This window comes from Lutjanus erythropterus, chromosome 4 (genome assembly GCF_056507025.1).
Source record: "Lutjanus erythropterus isolate fLutEry1 chromosome 4, fLutEry1.hap2, whole genome shotgun sequence".
Classification (NCBI taxonomy): Eukaryota; Metazoa; Chordata; class Actinopteri; order Lutjaniformes; family Lutjanidae; genus Lutjanus; species Lutjanus erythropterus.
The window spans coordinates 8,592,458-8,613,551 of NC_139320.1; the positions used below are offsets into that span (position 1 = coordinate 8,592,458).

A 21,094-nucleotide genomic window follows, 5' to 3' on the forward strand; every position below is an offset into this window, starting at 1 on the left:
GGGTCTGTCCTGAAATGCCTCCAAAACGTACATCAGAAGACGTTGAATCAACGGTTTGTGATGGACGTCAGTGATTCTGAGGTTCAGTCATGGTGGTTGTGTGAACAGGACATGCAGGATTTGACGCGGAGCATTAGCAGAATGAAAAACTCCAGCTCATCTGTTGAAATGAGAAAATCCTGCAGAAGATTTTTGGTGTATTTGAGTCTGGAAAATATCTTGTGGGTAACACATTTAGGCTCATGCAGACAGACAGACAGAGAGATAAGCTGTAGTGGAAACATTCAGATGAACTGAGCAAGGCACTGACGCTGCCAGGACCGCGGGTTTGATTCCCAGCGGGACGATTCCACGATAAAAAAAGTGCTGGGTTGGTGTTTTTTGGGGGGATGAAAGCTGCAGCAGCTGTTGAGCTCATATGACCGAACCAGATTCTTCAGGTTTTACAGAGCAGGAATGCCTCAGAAACACAGTGCCTGTTTCTGTGTCACGCTAGTTTGAGCGAGCAGCCGTCCCTGCTGGTATGTTCACATGAAGCCAAACCGCCCAGCTCTCTGCTCCGCTGCAGTGCATTATGGTTGTTTTTACAGATTCTGCAGGTCAGCTCAGAGATGGCAGAGTCCACGGCGTGAGATGTGCCTGTGGAGGACGTGTAAAATGATTTCACTGCTGCTCACATGTGACGTTAAAGGCTGAGTGGATGTGTTACTGTACGCTGTGTTTAATGTGTGAACAAGACGTCCCACTACCCGTTTAAGACTGGGATTAAACAGGATCTGTATTCAGACACGACATCTGGATAATAAACAATCCAGTCTTCCCTTTGAGTTTACACCTGGTGTCATTTATAATCATTCTTGTTTTCCTTATTGAGATCAGATCTCTGTCCTTCAGAGCGACAGTGGGTTATTTGCAGTGTGGTTCTATGCGGTTCTTCTCCACAGGCACTGTTTCTTAAATGATGTCAACAAAAGATAAATAGTTGTAAAACTTTTTTTTTTATTTTTAAGTTATCTCAACTATTTTAATTTTGCAGTGATGTCATAGTTGACTAGTTTTCTTTAACTTCTGTATGTTGATTTAAGCAACAATAACTGATGTAATGGTACAAAACAAAAGTATTAAACTATTGATTGATTTCTATTTGCCAAGAGTGATGCAAGGCAAGCTAACTGTTAGCAATAAGCTAACTGTGACCAAAGCTAAGCTGTGGTTGGTCAGTTGGCCAGGGTTCAGCTGAGCATTAGCGTTATTTAGAAACAGGAAGTGAGTTATTGTCATTGAACCAATGATCCAAATAAAATAAAGGAACATTCAGTCTCATTTGCTTCAGTCACTGACTGATGTCCAAGATGCTGAAGGCAGCTCACGAAAAAAAATCTACATTCAAACATAAACATGGGAGGTAATCAACCAGTTGAAAATCAGTCAGGTCTGCAACAGCCAATCAGAGGTGAAGCCCACCCACCAGAGACAGGAGGCTGTGGAAATCAAGCGCTCCCTGATTTTAAAATCCCTGAAGACGTTCGAGGAAAAGACAAAGAGAGAGAGGAAACAAGGGGAGGGTTTCTTTGAGAGCCTGGGAAGGAAGCTGTTAAAATATGACACACACACACACACACACACACACACACACACACACACACACACACACACACACACACACACATACACACACACACACACACACATAACCCTCCACCCTGCTGAGAGTCCTGTTTTCACACTTCACTTTCTTTGTGTTTGCTCCAACACACACAGGCGAACAATGTCACGAACACACACACACACACACACACACACACACACTAACTAACACAGTTTTCATTCCATCCAGGCTTCCTGCCCCTGGTTCTCATGGGAAATATTGTATGAGAGCGACAGAGAGGGCGAGTGAGACAGACAGAGTGTAAGGATCTCTCTCTCTCTCTCTCTCTCTCTCTCTCTCTCTGCAGGCAGTTAATTAGATTTTAGTTAATGGAGTTAATTAATTCTTAACGAGGTGAAGGTACAGAAATCCCCTCAGACGTCCTCGTCCTCGTCCTCGTCCTCTGCTCTGTATCTCTGCAGGTCGTTCAGAGTTTGACTCAAACATCTGACCTCCTTTCTCTCTCGCTGTCTTTGTCCCAGAAAGGAGAGAAAATAAGAAAACCCCCCTCTCACACACACACACACACACACACACACACACACACACACACACACACACACACACACGGTGCTGAGTGGTGTCATGTTGGAGCTATGCTGGATGATGTAGCCACTCTGGGCTTGTTATGTCTACACATCTGGTAATGTGTGTGTGTGTGTGTGTGTATGTGTGTGTGTATGTGTGTGTGTGTGTGTGTGTGTGTGTGTGTGTGTGTGTGTGTGTTACAGTAGGGAGTGAAGCCATGTGTAGTGTATTAACAACCAGTGCTGCCCCCGATAGTCGATTTAAATCATCAGTCAACTGAGATTCTTCAAGTTGAACGTGCTTTTTCTTCATCAGTCAGAGAGCATCACAGAATAAAACCAATAGAAAAAATGCACAGGAAGAATATTTACATGAGAAATACTTTTTATATTAGCTGGCACACCTATTTAACTCTTTCCCTGCCAGTGTTTTTTAATAAAGTTGCCAGCCAGCTCTGCTTCAGTTCTATGAAGATGTTCACATATCAAAAGAAAGAACGGTTTAGTTTCAGACACAAAAAACATTTTGTTCAAGCTTCATTCATTCTTTTTTTATAAGCACTTGAATGTTGGTTGGTTGCATCAAAAAATCCACTTTTCAGACCAAAAATGGAGAAATCTTGTGAGAGAGACTAATGGACTGTCTGACCTGACTTCTCTTTTTGTTCAACTGACAATTTTTTAGATTATTTTTTAGGGGCTTTTTGCCTTTATTTTGATAGAGACAGCTGAGGACATGACAGGAAAGGGTTGCAGAGAGAGAGGGGATGACATGCAGGCGGGAGTTGAACCGGCAGCCGCTGCAGAGGACTGACCGCCTCATGGTTTTTCATCCAGTCACAGTTATGATGTTATAAAGTTTGCATGAAACTTGATGATGATCTTTATCTCAGAGTGTAACAAAGCTGAGTGGAAATATAGTTCATTCAGAGACAAGACCTTCAAAAAGAGCAACAACAACAACAACGACAACAACAACTAGATGACATAAATGAACACAGTGTTCCTTGGTGGTTGTTCCAACACATTCATGTCCCAAAATGAAATTATTGTCATAAATGTGTAACAACTAGTGGACTAATGGACTGAACTCACGACTACTAGTGGGACAGGAAAAGTCAGACAGTCTCTCATCACCATCATCAGGGCTGTTTTCCCATGGTGCACTGGGCCAACAGTGGCTGAGTCAGACTGCTGATTGATGACCTGTGATCGGTGATGTCACACTCTCATGTATAGATGGGAGGGGCTCTAGTTTGTTTCTATTTTACTTTCTTTCCTCTGGACTTTACCACCCTCCTTTCTTTGTTTTCTTTTGTTCTATTTTTTCTTCTGTTCTTGATGTTTATTTTTCTTTATGATTTGTGTTCCTCTCTTTTCTCTGCGTGAGTTCTCTCATCTTCTCCTTCCTTGATGTGATTAAGGATCTGACCTTTGGCCTCTCAGAGCCAACCAGGGTTCACATGCCTGCTGCGTGATGTCATACAAACAGATATCCTCAGTGACATAATTCATTCCTTAGACTCTCACCTCAGCCTAAACCTGAGTCTAATCTTAAACCTGACACCAGCTTTGGAGCCTCAGACGGCTCTTTGAAGTTGTGACGATCGTCTGCATTTCTGACTGCTCGACAAATATAGAAGCACAGGACCACACTCCCCTCCAAACATCTGTTATGGGCCTGAATTTATCAAACGTCTCACTCAAACCTGATGTGACAGTTATTTATGAAGCTTTAACTCTCAGCAGCAGCAAATTATGATGATGCGTTTCAGTGATCTGACCAAAGTTTATTCAGGGAAAACTGATTGAACACAACAAAGTAACGAGTTCATGTACAGGCTAAAAGAAAAGACAGTATCTGATAATAACAATATCAGTGACAATAAAATGATTAAAAATCATTTTGAAGCAGTTTTGAATAGGGGGTCATAAAATCACCAGCTGACCCTTCGCTAAGCTCCACCTCCAAACAGTAACTGTCTAATCATAGCTTAGCAACCGTAACTAGGTCTCTCTCCATGTTGAAGGTATGGAGGAGGCTCTGAGAAAAGCAACGCTCAGTGAGTGGCATCTTTTTTGTCATAAAACACAAGAGCACATATGTGGTTAGTGGATTAAACTCTGTCTTCATCTGCTCTAACATAAGCTGCAAACGTTAGCATGTCTGGCTAACTAATGTTAGCTTACTCAGTCTGTTAGCATTAATGTTATATCATGTACGCAGCTGTTAGCTAACTTTACATCAACACTTTCACAGGGTTCTTGTTTTAAAACGTGTCAGATGGAAACATTAAAACATCAGCTGGAGACTCTCAGCTGACTCAAGTCCAGTTAGCATTAGCTTTAGCATTAGCTTACATCAGTCAGCTACACTCATGAAATCTGCTTGTGAGTCATTATTTTAGCCACAAAATCCACCGTCGTCAGCTAGAAATGAGAATCTGCTTTAGTTTCCTTCTCTAAAGAATCACAGAGCTCCTGTTTCAACAGTTACTCTCAGTTTACATGTTAAATCTGCTGCTGTTATCACTGTAAACTGAATACATGCAGAGTGAGGATGGACAGTTTGGCAGACTTAGCAACAGTAACTAAGGAGGGCGGGGCTTATCGAAGGGTGAATTGCTAAATTCCTCCACAAGTGTCACTCTGCTGTATTAACTGTCAGATGTAGATTGAGCTGCTCACACTCTGCTGCCACCTAGAGGTTGAAATCAGCAGCGTTCAGATGAATGTTGAGAAGACAAAGCCGCTGGTCGATCTCTGTCTTTTTGTCTTCAGGGTCGATTTGAGCTCTTTCATGACTAATCACATGATTACAGCACCGCCACCTCGCTCAGAGCCATAAATCAAACACGTCTGAGGCATCTGTTAATCTTTGGCACTCAGGTGTGTAATTACAGCTCGATACTCACTGTCAATTATACAGAAGACAGACAGCAGTAAATGTTGTGTGATTTATTGTGTAATTTATCGAGTGATTTAGACGTGTGGGTGTGCAGGGTGGTCTGCTGCTGGCATCACACCGCACATGAAACATCTTAACTTCTTTCCTTTACTTTGATTTCGAGGCAGGAATAATTTCACTGAGAGACTCAACATTTCATGTTTAATCATGACCCTGTGAGGCAGAGCTGTCATAAATCATTTATTTACAGTACAAAAAAAGGAGAAGGTGCTGTTTAGACGTTTGCACAAAGTTGAAGCTTTGAGACTTTAGCTCTTCCCCCACCAGTGTTTTTTTTTAAGCTGCCAGCCAGCACCAGCATTTTTGACAAAATCCACTGATTTTCATCACTTCATATTATATGTATGAAGTCACGTTAGCTGTGTGTGTCCCGCAGATGAGCACCAACGTTTTCATGCTAGATAAAACCATCACATATCACACCATCTTCTTCTGCTGCTGCTGCTCAATTTCTGGTGTTTCTCTTCTTCTTTGAGTGACAGTTTTTCGTCAGCAAAGGAGCAAAGGAGGAAGTCAGCTGACACAGTCAGCGTAGGGAAGAGACAGGGGTGGATGGATGGGTGGGTCACCTAGGAGATGGCTGTCCGTGTCCCATGTGAAACCACTTACATAGATTTTTTTTTGTGCTTTTTACTTATTGTAACATATTTATTTAAAGCCAAACCGTGATCTAAACCCAACCAAACTGTGAGCGTTTCACAGGAACAAGGTCTGGCACTGTAGTTGCTGGTTCTCTTCATCTGGAGGTGTGGTGCTATTTGTTTAGGTACTGAAGTTCATGTGCACGCTTCAGTTGTATCAGAGTATTTAAGTGAATTGCCAAGTACCTGGCATTGAAAAAACTTTGTTCATGACGTCTTACAAGACGTGCTCTGTAAGTACATGAAGCACTGAAATAATTGTCCCCCATCCTGAACTCCTGTGGTGCGTGCATAAGTGCACGCATGTGCATGAACATGCAGTCTACTTAAGTGGTCCAGTTTGGGGGTTTGAAAATATGGCCACCCCACCCCAACCATCATGCCGTGTTGGATGTTATCAGCAAACAAACTCTTCTGTCATTAAGGTATGAGGACGTCTTGGTTAAAGGCTCTCAGGGACTTTGACTCACTGCAGAGAGGAAGACGTACAACATCAAGATAATCTTCAACAACCCCAGACTTTCTTTTGATCAACTCCTCGCTGTAACACTGAGGCTGAGTGCTTGAGCCACATGATCAGAGTAACTAAAACCTTAAAGTATCTTCAACTGTCTCCAGATTTGAAGGTGATATTAAAGGATTTAAGTGAATTCTTATAATGCTGATTTCCAGTCTATAATAAATGATAATATGTCACCTCAAAAAGACCTTAACTGAACTTCAACGTCTCAGTGTTTCTGATTTATTCGTGGTTCATCTCACCTCACTGATAGTGGGAACTTAAATCACATTGTATGGCTGTAAATGAATCATTACAGTCAAGAGGCAGAGATAACCTGCTCACCCTGCGGTGTTGGTGTTGGATCAGCCGTGACGGCTCTGCTAATAATCTGCTGTCAGAGATCCTGTTGTATCAAAGCACTTCCTGTTTCATCCTGAGCCACTACTTCGTCATTTCCCACCTCAGACACACCTGAGGCAGGATGGCAGCAGGTTGATCTTGGCTCGGCTGCTGACTCTAATTGCAGATTCGCCCTGATGAAAGGAAGAAAACTGGCTCCAGAAGTTGAACTGAAGCTTTCTGCTGTGGATCTGCAGCAACTGACAAAAATATGATGATTGTGTATAAATATAAAACAATGATTCGGATGAGTCAGTTCATTGAGACGTGCATGTACATAACATTCGTGCTGTTTGCTATGATTGGTGGAAGTTGTGGGATGGGCTGCGATAAAGCGTCAAATTTGCAGAAAAGTTGTGATGAAGTGATTTCAGGCTCGTGCAGAATTAATGGGGATTAGTTGAATTTGCGTTAATTACAATTACAACATCGCACCTTCCTGGAGGGACTGTTTATCACGTCAAAAATGTTTTGTAAATTTGATCCCAATACTTTAAATGAGAAAATATCTGGAGAGGATTTAATGTAAAGTGTATGGCTCCAATGTGCTGTTTGAACCAGTTAACACATGATGTCTGTCACCCCTCCACTCTGTCATGGTGGATGTCATGGTTTGGTAATTCTTGGTTGTTGATATGTCTTTCTGCAGTAAAGCTGAACAATAACAGATTAAAGGAGAAAAGCAGTGATGTAAAGTATACCCATAAAGCAAGTAAATATAATTTCATTCACTCTCTGTTCTTCCACTGGAGGATTATTATAGGAGAAAGCCGCCACCTGCTTCATGGCTGCGTGACACGGTGTCTTTCTGGGGAATTGGAAAAGACAAAATTTTAAAATTCATGTCAGTTTTGTGATGATTCCAATAAAATATGTATACTTTTAAAAAAGGACATGCTACTTCTGCAAATGTATGTGGAAAATGTGCTTAAAGTATTCAAAGTAAAGTTACTCAGTGCAGAAAAATGGCCTCTGAGACAATTATAGTTTTATATAATATCTGATCTCATCATGACTGATGCTTTAATGTGTCAAACCTCACAGGGCCGAGGCAGCTTTTATTTATTTCTTCAAATGTTCCTTTTCTCTCTTTTTATCATCAGTTTTCTCTTATATAACTCTAACGCTCCTCCTCCTCCTCCTCCTCCTCCATCTATCATCGGTGCAGTTAGGCAGAATATCTCAGATGCCTCACAGTCAGCTGCTGTTTATCACTCTGTTAAAGAGTCGATGTGTTCTGTGTGACGATGAAAACCAGACGACGGCCCCACTGTGTTTGGTTTGGCCACAGAGGAGGAGGAGGAGGAGGAGGAGGAGGAGGAGGAGGAGGAGGAGGAGGAGGAGGGCACAGCTCGGGTTGTTCAGGGTCTGGGGGGGTCAGGGGGGTCACGTGGGGTCAGGGCTAGGTTTATTTATTTAGCAGCTAAAACCGCTGAGAAAAGATGTGAGATGATGAAATGTGATGTGCAGCTGAGGCGTGAAGGCTCAGAGCCATTTCAAAATAAAGGTAAAAACAAAGTCAGTGACCTAAGAGAAAAAAATATTCACATTTTTAATCACAAGTTAAAAAAAATGCAATCAGATCAGGAGGGAAAGCAGCTGTACAAAGTCTGCTGTAAACTATTTGAGTGACATGAGCAGGAGCCAATCAGAAACAGGGATTAAGATGAACAAATGAGCTTTGTTTGGCAGCCAGGCCGAACAAATCAGACAGGAAATGTGAAAAAAAACAAACTGGAAATCTCTTTCAACCATTTAGCTAAACTGGAAAATTATATATATCAATATCAATATATCAATATAAATGAATTGACTTCATATTATACTTTTATGATCCAGAATGAAAAAACACTATAAAGAAGAAAGTTTTCCTCTTCTGCTTTTTTTAGTTCTTTATCTCCATTGACAGAAAAGTTTTTTCACTGCAGGCGGGAAAAGGTTGTGTTGTCTCTTTCTCACTTTTTCTTTTCAATAATTTAAGAATTCAACATTATATTGTTTTTAAGATAAAAGATATTAGACTATTTTGTTTGAATTAAAGTTGAAATAAAATAATAATAATTAAATAAAAGTTTTTTTTCTTTTTCAAATTAAAGCTGGTATTCAAATAATTGCCAAAGAATGAGTCTGATAAAGGAAACGTTTGACCAGTTTTATGTTTTAAATCAAAAGTCAAAATCAAAAGCTTTAATGTTTCATTGACTTTACCGTAAAAGTAGTGATGCACCGATCGACCAGCCAGAGACCAGAACAGGGCGGTTTTCAGCGTGACCTGACAAGTGACTCTCTGCTCAGCATCACATATCCAGTTCTTAAAATTCACATTCACACGCATGCTCTGCACGATGGTCACGTCACGTGTGCAGTGACACAGACGGGAACATCACAGCCACAACAGCACCGATCACACAGTTGAATTCAGTGATCAAATAACTACATGTGATTAGTCAGAACTGGTGAAACTAAATGCAGCAGAAACTGTTAATATAGATTCACAAATTCACTGCAACAATATCAACAAATGTCATGTTGCTTTTATACATAAAACTGCATTTGTTCATTTCAGCCTGCTGCATTTCTCTGATATTCGGTCTGATTTCACAGTTAATCATCAAAATAATCAGTAAATTATTCTACGAGAAAAATGAGAAACAATTTGAAAAAGTCCAGTTCAAACTAACATTCAGCCTTTTTACATCATGAACCATGAACAGCGAAACATATGGAGCCTTTAGAGGGTCGACTTGTTGAACATTTCTTCATCTGTATGATGAACATTGAATATTTGCCTGCTCATGTATGTGTTGAGGACATTTAAAGACCTCTGTGCAGCTGATATTTCCCCACCGAGCAGCTGAACTGCAGCAGTAAAATGAAGTGTTGCAGCAAAACTTCTGGAACAATCTCTGAGAAGTTCACGTTTTGTTTTTCACTTCCTGGAACAGATTTTTGTTGCTAGGCAGAAACACCGGCCAAATGTCTTGATGACTATCTGAAAAGTGCAGCTCACTAAACAATATGTCAGGAAACAGAGGAGCTGCCGGAGCCTCGCTGACTTCAATACTGCTAAATATATTTGACATGACATCAGAGTGTAAAACGGAGCGGGCGTTAAAAAAAAAAGTGACGAGCGTGAGAGTGAGGAGGAAATCCAAACATGAGGAGAGTTTAAAGAGGATCATAAATCTGGAGAGGAGAGGAGGAGAGGAAACAAGAGGAGGAAACCATCAGTGTTAGCGTGCTCTCACACCCAACCTGTTTGGTTCGTCCTGCTGGGTCAAACCCTGGTGTGGCCCCAAAAACTGGACCAGGTCCCACCTTTCAAAACAGACTCGGGTGCAATCACAATTTAAGATTTTTTAGCAGTTTAACTCTTGCTAAAATCACAAATCTGCTGTCTGCTGATTGTGAAATCTGTTTAAGAAGCAATTTTACATGATTGTGATATTAAACAGAATGGGAAATCTGAGATAATTATTCTTGTTTACATTAGAATTACATCATTATTCTGTGATTTTCATGTATCAAACAGATAATTTAGAAAGTCTGTAGAATCTGATGTGTAGGTCAGGACAAGATGAGGAGATGAGGAGAGAAGATGAGGAGATGAGGAGAGATGAGGACAGGAGATGAGAAGAAAAGATGAGGAGATGAGGAGAGATGAGGAGAGAGGAGGAGATGAGGAGATGAGGAGACAAGATGAGGAGATGAGGAGAGAGGAGATGAGGAGATGAGGAGACAAGATGAGGAGATGAGGAGAGATGAGGATTAAGGAGCTATACTGTCAGGAGTTGAAATGGTTCTTAATATGGATGCACTAATACCACTTTTTTTGAGCCCGAGTACAAGTACAAGTACTTACATTTGGGTACTTGCTGATACCGAGTACTGATACATCATGAACTTCATAATTCCATTAAAGTTCTTACAGTAACTTTTAAAACATATTTTATTTTCATTAGATGGTCTTTTCTAAAGTGTAACCATGGTTACTGTACACATTACAGTTTTAGGTTATTTGTAGTAAGTTACTTTACTGATTTTGTGTTCCTTATTAAGCTGCAGTTTACTGTGATATATTTCAGTATAAAAATTTCACAACATTATTGTGGACTTGCAGAATTAAGTTTACTATTATAAATGGTGTTATACATGATAATTATTTAATTAATACCTTTTATATGTTTACTTGTATCGAACGGCTACTTTTCGTGACATGGTATCGGGTGTGGGGTATCGGAGTAGTTTTATGAGTACGAGTATGTGAGTACAGTATTGGATGGATACCTGATGCTGGTATCAGTTCTCCTCCAGGTGGAACTGGAACATCCTTCATGATGGTGGAGGGGAAACAACTTCCAGGTCGATGGAGGAGAGAGAAGACTAGGAGGCAGAATTCAATGCAGTGAAAAGCAGCCATATTTTGTCACTGGGAATGATTCGATGGATTCTCACATGTGTAGCGAAAACTAACCAAAAAATATACTTATTACCTTTTATTAAATTCCTTCAAAGTTACAGGTCAATATAGTGGTAAGTTCCACATTTAAGTTCCTTCAGTGTCTTCAGTATATACATTATATCTGGACAGATGTGGATATAAACTGCTACTTAAACATAAAGTGGCTGGTGGAGGCGTACGAGCGAGAGGCGGTAATTCTAGTTTCTTTTTTAGATCTCGATCCTCAACTTAAAGTCCCAGTTTGCACCAAGTTTCCAGCATGAATGGATGTAAATAATACATGCAGTTAGAAGACAGTCAGGAGATTAAATTAGAGATATGTGAGGTTTGTTTCCTCGCCAACACACACACACACACACACACGCACACACACGCACACACACACAATCATACCACATATGAGGTTACACTGCTGAACTCTCACTGCATTCTCAGTTAACAAGCTGAAATCAAGTCTCTCATTATCACTCTCTCTCTCTCTCTCTCTCTCTCTCTCTCTCTCTCTCTCTCTCTCTCTCTCTCTCTCCTCTGGCGTCAGGCCTCATTTTGTGGCCGGCGGACATCATTAGTGGGGGATTGTGGGAGAGGAAGAGGGAATTCTGGGTGTTTTTCTTTTTGTTTTTTCATGGAGTGACCACAGGGGGGGTGGGGGCAGGAGGCCATGCTGGTAGAGAGACAATGACTGGCTGTGAGAGAAAGAGAGAGAGAGAAGCCATGTTACAGTTAAAACAGTTTAATATGAAGGACAAAAAGGAGACGGACTGACTGACTGACTGACAGAGGACAGAGGGTCAGAGAGAAGACATCAGTAAACAGACAGAGAAAAACTTACAGCTGATAATTAGAAGCAGCAGGAAAACATATTTTACTGTGGGAATAAAGTCAAACATTTAGAAGAAGAGACACAGTAAGAAATAAGAAAACCAAAACCAGAAAAGAGAGCTGCTGAAGGACCTCATCAGAGTTTCTGTTTTGTCTTTTAATGTCATTTCACTAAATAATCAATCCATAAATTTGAGGTTTATGGTGCTGTGATCATTTATACACAGTACTTGTATAAAGAATGTGTTTTTTCTTACCACCGTGACAAAGCATCATATTCCTGTGGTATTTTACCACGACTACCAAAATAATTACTTTTTTCATTGTAGGTTTAGGTATTTAAGTTTGGAGTAATAAAACAGTGTGCGATGTGTGAAGTGTGTGTGTGTGTGTGTGTGTGTGTGTGTGTGTGTGATACAAGTGAAGGCGAGTGAGCAGCAGGCTGGTGCTTCTGTTGGACTCAGACTTCCATCTCCCAGAGCGGTGTGGATGTTGATATGGCTATAAATCCTCTGCAACTCCCCGTTAAGCACACTGATGCACATTGGGTTGGGTGACGTTGACCATGGCACCAGGTCTGACCTGAGGTTGGTTGATGAGATCCCAGCTGGGAACTCTGGCATGAGCCCCGCCCAGCAGTCTGGTATCTGGCCTTGATCTGCCAAACATGACTCCAGCCCATGCAGGAAGGTGAACAGGGAGGAAAGGCTTTGACGGTCACCCAACAGTTTTCCAGCACTGCTGCGAAACACAGTAACACCTGGTGCGACTCCTGGTGTATCACACTGTGAGTCGGGTACTGTAGCCCTGTGTGGTTTAGATTTGCTCTGGCTGAGATTTTTGGGAGATGGCAGAACTTCATAGGCAGCCAGGAAGGTGAAGCTCACTCTGAATGTCTCCATCTCCCCTAGCCAGAGATCTTCCTCTCCTCCACTGCTTCTCATCTCATCCAGGGCCCTCATGCACCACCGGCCTGCATCTCTGACATGGAGGTGCCTTGTTCCAGCTTGGTATGCTGACTTTAAGGCCTGGGCTGCCACGCCCCTGCTGTACCTGACCCACGATGTGCAGGTGTATGTTCCCTTCTGATGGGGTCCATGATAGACATTTTAACTTCCCTCCATGCTTTTTTACAGTCATTCTTTTATTGTCATGATGTCTGCCTCCTCTGAATTGTTATTGGAGTGTTGGACTTCATAGAGATCAGTTTGGTTGAACGTTGGCTGCAAATCCTGCCAAGAAATCAAACCAGTTTGTTTCACACTGTCCGCTGAAAATAATGGCCTTCTTCTGTTTTCCATTTGGTTCAATGTTGAACAATAGGTTTCCTGTTTAGCAGAAAATTTCTTGCATGAACATCACTCGGCAAACCTGTGAGAAATTACAGCATAAATTACATGCATACAGCATATGTAAACAGCATGAATGTCTGGAGCTCTGAGCCAAGCTACTGACCTTGTTTCTGAAAGAGAGCCTGTGGTGTTAACAGGTTTCAGACACTCAGGGGCGAAGAAAGTCACTCAACACATGAATGAGTCTGAAAATGAAACATAAGAGAGAAAACCAGAAAAAAAAAACTTGAGTCGAGTGCTTCAGTGAAGGCAGAAAATGAGAAAAGTGAAATGACTCTAGTCGAGCCGAACTGTTTTATGAATGTTTCTTTCCTCCTGGAAGGTACAGTGATGATGAGCAGAGGTGACGCTGCAGCTGTTCTCTGTCTGCTGCATCACTCATTTTAATTTCCTTTTTAATCACTGCTCATTGAAGAAGCGATGACTCACACTCAGCACATAAAGCACCGTGAAAACTTTATATTCAGCCATCAAGAAGATAAACGCCAGAAACACCAGAACTGTGTTCATGTGCCTTTATTTCATGAGAGCAGTGTTGCAGAAATACTGAACGACTGCCAGACTAAGGAGGAGGAAATACAGTGTAATCTGTACTGCTGCAGTTGGTGTTTCTTATTTGTTACCATCTATCCTGGTTCCTACTCCGGTCACAGGGTTTCTAATGCTAGATTTTAGTTTCTGTCTCAGAATAAACAGGCTTTGGCTTCTTCTTAGGCTCTAAAGTGGGTCTGTTCAGTTCTTACTTTGAGGCCAAATAACTTCGGTCATGGACAAATGTCCTCCATCTTACTCGTTGGTTGGCGATTCTTTCACCATCTCCCCAGTTGAACCCACTCCCAGACGTTTCTGCCTGGACAGCTCTTCTCCAGCTGTTCCTGGGTCAGCCTCTTTCCCTTGTTCCTTGGGGGTTGCATGTCAGGACTTGTCGGTGATGTTTGTGGCAGGTTGTCTAGAGTTTGTCCAATCCAACTCCACTTTCTCCATCAAAAATCACTAAGTCTGTGGGATCCTGGCTAGTTCTTTTCCAAAGGTCCACATTGCTTACTCTGTTTCTCCACCAGATGTGTAGTGTTCTCCTGAGGCAGCTGTTAGTGGATGTTTACAGCCAGTTTATTGTGTGTTTTGTTGTTCTCCATGTCTCTTATCCCTCTTCTTCACATTAAGGTCAAAGATGCATTTTTTGGGGATCGATTTGAGATGTTTTGAGCTCCAGATCTTCCTAATTGACCCTTCGCTTAGCTCCACCTCCAAACAGCAACTGTCCAGTCATAGCTTAGCAACTGTAACTAGGTCTCTCTCCATGTTGAAGGTATGGAGGAGGCTCTGAGAAGAGCGACGCTCAGAAAGTGGCATTTTTTGTCATAAAACACAAGAGCACATATGTGGTTAGTGGATTAAACTCTGTCTTCATCTGCTCTAACATAAGCTGCAAACGTTAGCATGTCTGGCTAACTAATGTTAGCTTACTCAGTCTGTTAGCATTAATGTTATATCATGTACGCAGCTGTTAGCTAACTTTACATCAACACTTTCACAGGGTTCTTGTTTTAAAACGTGTCAGATGGAAACATTAAAACATCAGCTGGAGACTAGACAGCTGGTCTATCAAGCTTGGTCCATTTCTCTCCATGTTGAAGGTGTGCAGGAGGCTCTGAGAAGAATGAGTCTCAGCTTTTCATCAATCTGGAAGGTGGCGTCCTTTTTGTCATCTCTCAAAGACGTGAGACACGAGAGCACATGTGTGGTTAGTGGATCAAATTCTGTCTTCATCTGCTCTGACATAAGCTGCAAATGTTAGCATGTCCAGCTAACTAATGTTAGCTGACTAGCTGCAATAACTTTACCTCCAGACAAACTTGTTAGATCCACTGCATCTGCATTTGTTCTGTGGGGGTTTGAGGAGGAGGATGTGGGCTGATGAAGAATCAAAGTGGGTCGATGATGATGCATCTCTCTCTGGCTCACTGTCTCAGGTCTAAACTGGGTTAGCTTAGCTGTTATCCCAGCTCTCTTCCTGTGGTGATCGTGGTCCAGCAGGTCTGGCTCGGTGACCCGTCTTAAGGTCCGCTGCACTAATCGAGTCCCTGCTCTTCCTTTTCCCACGTTAATGAGTGTATTTCTGTCATCTATCATGTAGATATACCTGCTGTATTTCACCATCTGACCAATGTTTGCTGAGATGTAAGCTAGCTTTAGCCTCAGTCTGTTAGCATTAATGTTATATCATGTACACAGCTGTTAGCTAACTTTACATAAACACTTTCACAGGGTTCTTGTTTTAAAACGTGTCAGATGGAAACATCAGCTGGAGACTCTCAGCTGACTCAAGTCCAGTTAGCATTAGCTTTAGCATTAGCTTACATCAGTCAGCTACACTCATGAAATCTGCTTGTGAGTCTTTATTTTAGCCACAAAATCCACTGTCGTCAGCTAGAAATGAGAATCTGCTTTAGTTTCCTTCTCTAAAGAATCACAGAGCTCCTGTTTCAACAGTTACTCTCAGTTTACATGTTAAATCTGCTGCTGTTATCACTGTAAACTGAATAAATGTGACAGGCATAGCAACAGTAACTAAGGAGTGCGGTACTTATCAAAGGGTCAGTTGATCCTGTTCCTGTCCTGTCCACAACGCTGCGTAGGTATGTGAAAGTCTGCATCCTCTCAGTGCTGTGCATGAGAACAGGGTTGCTGGTGTTGGTGTGGATCTTCATCACCTCTGTCTTTGCTGAATTTGGTGTAAGACCAAGTTTTGTCACAGCTTGTGAGAGTCCGTCCATCTTCTCCTACATTTGTATCAGCGTGAGTGGAAGGAGTGCCGTGTCGCCTGTAATGTCAGGGTCATCAGGCTGAAATCGGCTTTTTTCCCTTCTTTTCTTTCTTCATCATAATCCAGTCAACTGTCAGGAGGAACAGCTTGATTTTGACCCAAATACCTTTTCTTCTCCAGACTCAAGCAGGACTGCTGCTATTCTTTGGTTCCCACCACAAGGCTAGACAGGACTAGCTTGAACTAATGTGGTGTCATGACAGACGATGCAGAGCAGATGCAGTTCAACAATTTAATGATCAAAACCTCGGGGTACACAGCCTAACTGAAGAGTGACGCAGGCAAGGGAAAAACCAGGAAACAGTCCAATATAGACAATTAATTCCAAAGTCCAGAAAAAACATAAAGCGAGGTCCAAAACAAGCAGGTAACAGGTCTCTGATACAGTAGATCAACAGAGTACCGATACAAAGGCTGGAAAGCAACGATGTGATGCACATGGCAGAGAACAAAGGAAGTAGAGCGGTATACCAGGTAACCAGATTCAGAGAGTAACGCATCAGTCAGTAAATTACACACAACGAAGGAAGAACAGCTGAACAAACTAATAAACCCAACAACCAACATCAAACATTTTGAGCTGCAACAATTAATCTATTATTAATCAACTGTTAAATTAAACTGCATTTAACTTTACTTTTGTATTTGTAATTTAAAAAGTTTAAATTCTCTGATTTCACCTTCTTAAATGTGAATATTTTCTGGTTTCTTTATTTCTCTCTTACAGTAAACTGAGTATTTTCAAGTCGTAGACACGGATGTGAGGTGTCCCTCTCAGGTCAGGGTATGAAGAGCAGGAAAGTCTGTGTATGAAGGAGGTGGAGGTTGGTGGATGGATTAGTCAAAGAAACAAAGTAGTTTTTGTGTCTTTATTTTAAAAGTCTACCAGTATGTTGCAAAACATGCAGAACTGACACCGCATCATGGTGGGCCAATGACCAGGCTGCCATATTTGATGAGTTAGCATACTGGAAAGCAGGGAAGCTGTGAAGGCATCTGATAGCGAGGTGGAGCGTGGCAGGTCTGTGAAGTGGAGGAAAGTACACGGCCTGGGAGAAGATTAGTAGAGAGATAACTGTCTGCCCTCCACAAGACAGTTATCCTCACTAACCAGGAAGTGAGCAGCTGTTACAGATGTTGCTGTGATGAACCTGAAGAGAGGAACATTATGACCCATGTGAGACTCTCTCTGCAGTGAGGTCAGAGGTCAGAGCTGTAACCCTGCTCAGGGTTCAGGGTTCAGAAACATCCAGTCTGGGTCAAAGCACTGAAAATCAATGAATAAAAGTTGACTTGTCGAAGGTTTTCTGAGGATACTGATGTTTCAGAGTTTCAAACAAGCACACACTGACTACTATCACACATGCGTGTATTTAAAAAGATGATTGGATTTGGACTTGTTCTTGTGTATAAATATCTTTTTTGTGTAGTCTTGGCTGAAACAGATGGATGGATGAATACGAGAGGATGAAGATGGAGGTGTGTGTGTGTGTGTGTGTGTGTGTGTGTGTGTGTGTGTGTGTGTGTGTGTGTAGCAGCAGTGTTCGGTGTTTGGGACTTGGCAGGATGGAGGGATGATGATGAGGATGGATTGTGGGAACGGAGCGAGAGTTTTCAGGATGAATGTCTGCCAGCTGTAACAGTCTGCAGGTCCTGGAGTCAGTTTAGTGTCACACTAACCCTCATCAACTCTTGCAGACTGTTCCCACTGTGACTGAACTACAATAAGATTCTTACTTATTATTTTCCATTGCTCCCAGCGTAGTAAACTGGCTGTGAACCAGAGTTTTGCTAAAACTCTGTGGGAGAAATATGTGCTGTCTGTGCTATCTGTGAGCTCCAGGCTGTAGGGCTGTAGCATGAACTGGATCCTGCAGGTCCTGCAAGACCCAATGAAAACCCAACTATCACTGCGTGGAACTCATCTGGGTCATTTTTAACGTTAATCTGAGGCCAAAGATAGTTGTGGCATGACACACTGATGCCCGACATGTTCAACACCATGAAAGGTTGAATCGAGGGCAGTTGGACTGAAAAATGTTCTGTGACTCATCCAAGGGGCTTCTTCTTGGTGAGAACTGAAGGAGAATTTTGGATGAGAGGCAAAATGTTTCCTAGGATCTATAACTGAGTCCAGCTGCCCTCAATTCAACCTTTCTCGGATAACCATGACCCAGATGTCTGAGAATCTTTCATTCAGTACTTGAACAGCCCAAAGACTTTAAGAGCAACACAGACGAAGAAACTGTAACGTTAATGTGGCTCAGTCACATCTTACAGATACCCTTGCCAATTAATAATGTCAATGATGTTCACGTCTGTGCAGAACTGTAATGTAGGCCAGGGGATGTCACACTTTTTCATGTCAAAGACCCCCATAGAAGATGCACAGTAGACCTCAGAAACTTTATTTGGATTTTGCCTGAAGGAATCCCTTTTTATTTTTTATGTTTGGTAGTAATAAAGCTTCTAGATCAAACTAGGATCACTATAAATAACAAACAATTACCGTTCCCTTGTTGTGGTAAAGAAACTTGAACTGTCAGTTGTCAGTGTGTCAATTAACAAACGCTGCAGCTTCTCAACACTGAGAAAAGTCTCATCTGTTGTTTCTCAACTGCTGGAATAGTGGCACAGGAAAGGCTAATGTTAAGCTAATGCTAAAGCTAGTATTGAACCTTTACAACTTGGTGTTCCTTTAAGAAGCTTGGTAATCCAGCCTTGAACTGCAGCATCTTTTTGAGATATGGTCAAATAAATCTGTGATGATAAATCCATTTATGGTCAATATACAGTCAATAATTTATGGTGAAACTATTGAAATAGAAGCAGAGTGCATGGCAGGTAAATTTATTTCCTCAGTTCTTTGGTGAATTTGACACACACACAAAAAAAATCTAAACTCAAGGTTGACCTGAGTATGATGCCAGCTCCATTAAGAAATGGTTTTCCTGTACGGTGTGGAAGAACTTGAGCGTTCTGCACAGAGCTCTGCACCTGCGGGATGAACTGGAACACCGACTGAGAGGCAGACCTGATCACCAGCACCACCGCTGGACCTCACTGATGCTCTGGAGTCTGGACAGGAGCAAATCACCTGCAGCAGGTTCAACATCTGCAGACTGGAGGGACCCAGCAGAGTGGAGTGTTAGAGCAGCTTGGTGTTGGATGCACATGATTTAACTCCCACATACAGCTGCAGTGTTCAGGTGTCTACATACCTGTGGCCATGTCGCTGTGATCTTACAGCAGGTGATCCTGACTGACTGCTCAAAGAAAATCCACTCAAACTCGTCTGTTTGTGTCTCCTCAGTGACCTGCTGGAGGATCTAGAGAGGAGTCCTCACGCTGCAGCCATCGCAGAGTGCTTCGTAGAGAGGGTGAGTACAGTACAGCTATGTTAACATGTGTGTGTGTGTGTGTGTGTGTGTGTGTGTGTGTGAGAGAGAGGGAGAGAGAGAAAGAGAGAGAGAGAGAGAGAGGGGCTGTTAGTTGACAGGAAACATGACACCATGAACCCCACACACCCTGTAAACCAGCAGCAGAACTGGACCCTCCATTCACTGCAGCACACAGCAGCTACTGCTGCTGATCAGACCAACACCCGACAAAGACATGCTGACTGTGTGTGTGTGTGTGTGTGTGTGTGTGTGTGTGTGTGTGTGTGTGACAGTGGTGATATTGTTCTCAGAGACGTACAGTATGAAAATGTTTTCTGAGCAGCTGCAGGCCTCAGGAAATGAACAGCACGCCACTTTGAACAACATTTCATGTGTCGTGTCGACGCATTTTAAGCTTTTCATTTGTCATTCAAGGCTGTTTAGTCCGGAGCATTTTAAGAGTCGTGGCATCACGTCTGAACTGAATCAATTCAAATAGACAAATATTTAAATCAAATAATTTTTCATGTCAACTTACATGTTGGCAAGAAGTTATTTCATTTTTTATTTTTTGAGTTTATTAAACTCACAGTTTTTGATTAATCCATGAGGGAAATAAAATCCCTAAAACACAAATATTTGATATTTTTATTTGAGTTGGCTCAATCAGTGATTTTAATTTAACTCCAATCATGTAACAGTAACTCCAAATATTTAACCACTGATAAACTTCAACTTTTGACTTTATGAACTCAAGAAAATTGTGGCTTCTGATTGGTTCAATATTTCTGAGTACTGCTACATATTCAGGTTTATTGTGTTCTTTACTTTAATATACGTTTGCAGGTTCCTGTATATTTGTGCTGTCTTTACACCAAACTTTCATATTTCGAGTTTTCTGTATTTTTTGTAGTTAAAGAAGTGTATCTGTAGGTTCAGGGTTTTTGTTCAGACTGAAGCTGAGCTGTTTCAGACCAGTGTACATTAGATTAAACTGTTAGAGGCGAGCAGAGTTATTTAAAGAGCAGAGTCTGTTCTTCTCTCTGACCTCCTGACTCACTGATGGACTCACAGGAAGTGACAGGAAAATAAAATTAAAAGGCTGAACTTTGTCATTTCTTGAGATAAATGACTAACTGTGCTGTAAATGTTCCCTAATACATAAATCAAATTAATGGAGAAACTAAAACCAGCTACAGGACGTCATGTATAAGATTGTTGCTCATATTAACTTTAACTGGACCTTGAAGCCTTCTGGGAGATGAAGCACTTCTGAGTCTTTCCTATACGTTGAACTATTATTAACTGCACAGTTATGAGAAGACATAAGACTTATTGATGAGTCTGATAATAATATCACATATTTTAAATGGTGTTTTTCATTGATTTTGATGAATTTGTTCACACTGAAATCACAGTGTCTGTTTTTTAGACTGGTTTGGGCCATAAGTTAAAATTTTCCAACCAGGACACCGTCAGCCATTCAGTCGGTGATTGGTGATAGATTCGTCCCCTCGCCTCCCGCCTCCTCGCGTCCTCTCGAGTCTCAGCTGAGAGATGTGTGCA

General features: G+C 41.7%; 1 protein-coding gene across 1 annotated transcript in view; it reads left to right on the forward strand.

Annotated features, from left to right (window-relative positions):
* plekhg2 (pleckstrin homology domain containing, family G (with RhoGef domain) member 2) overlaps positions 1 to 21,094 on the forward strand; it is a 128,922-nt gene that overhangs the window by 59,524 nt on the left and 48,304 nt on the right. Inside the window, exon 5 of the mRNA XM_084716881.1 lies at positions 19,462 to 19,528. Coding sequence (XP_084573007.1) covers positions 19,462 to 19,528 — 67 coding nt within the window. The remainder of the gene's footprint in view (positions 1 to 19,461; positions 19,529 to 21,094) is intronic.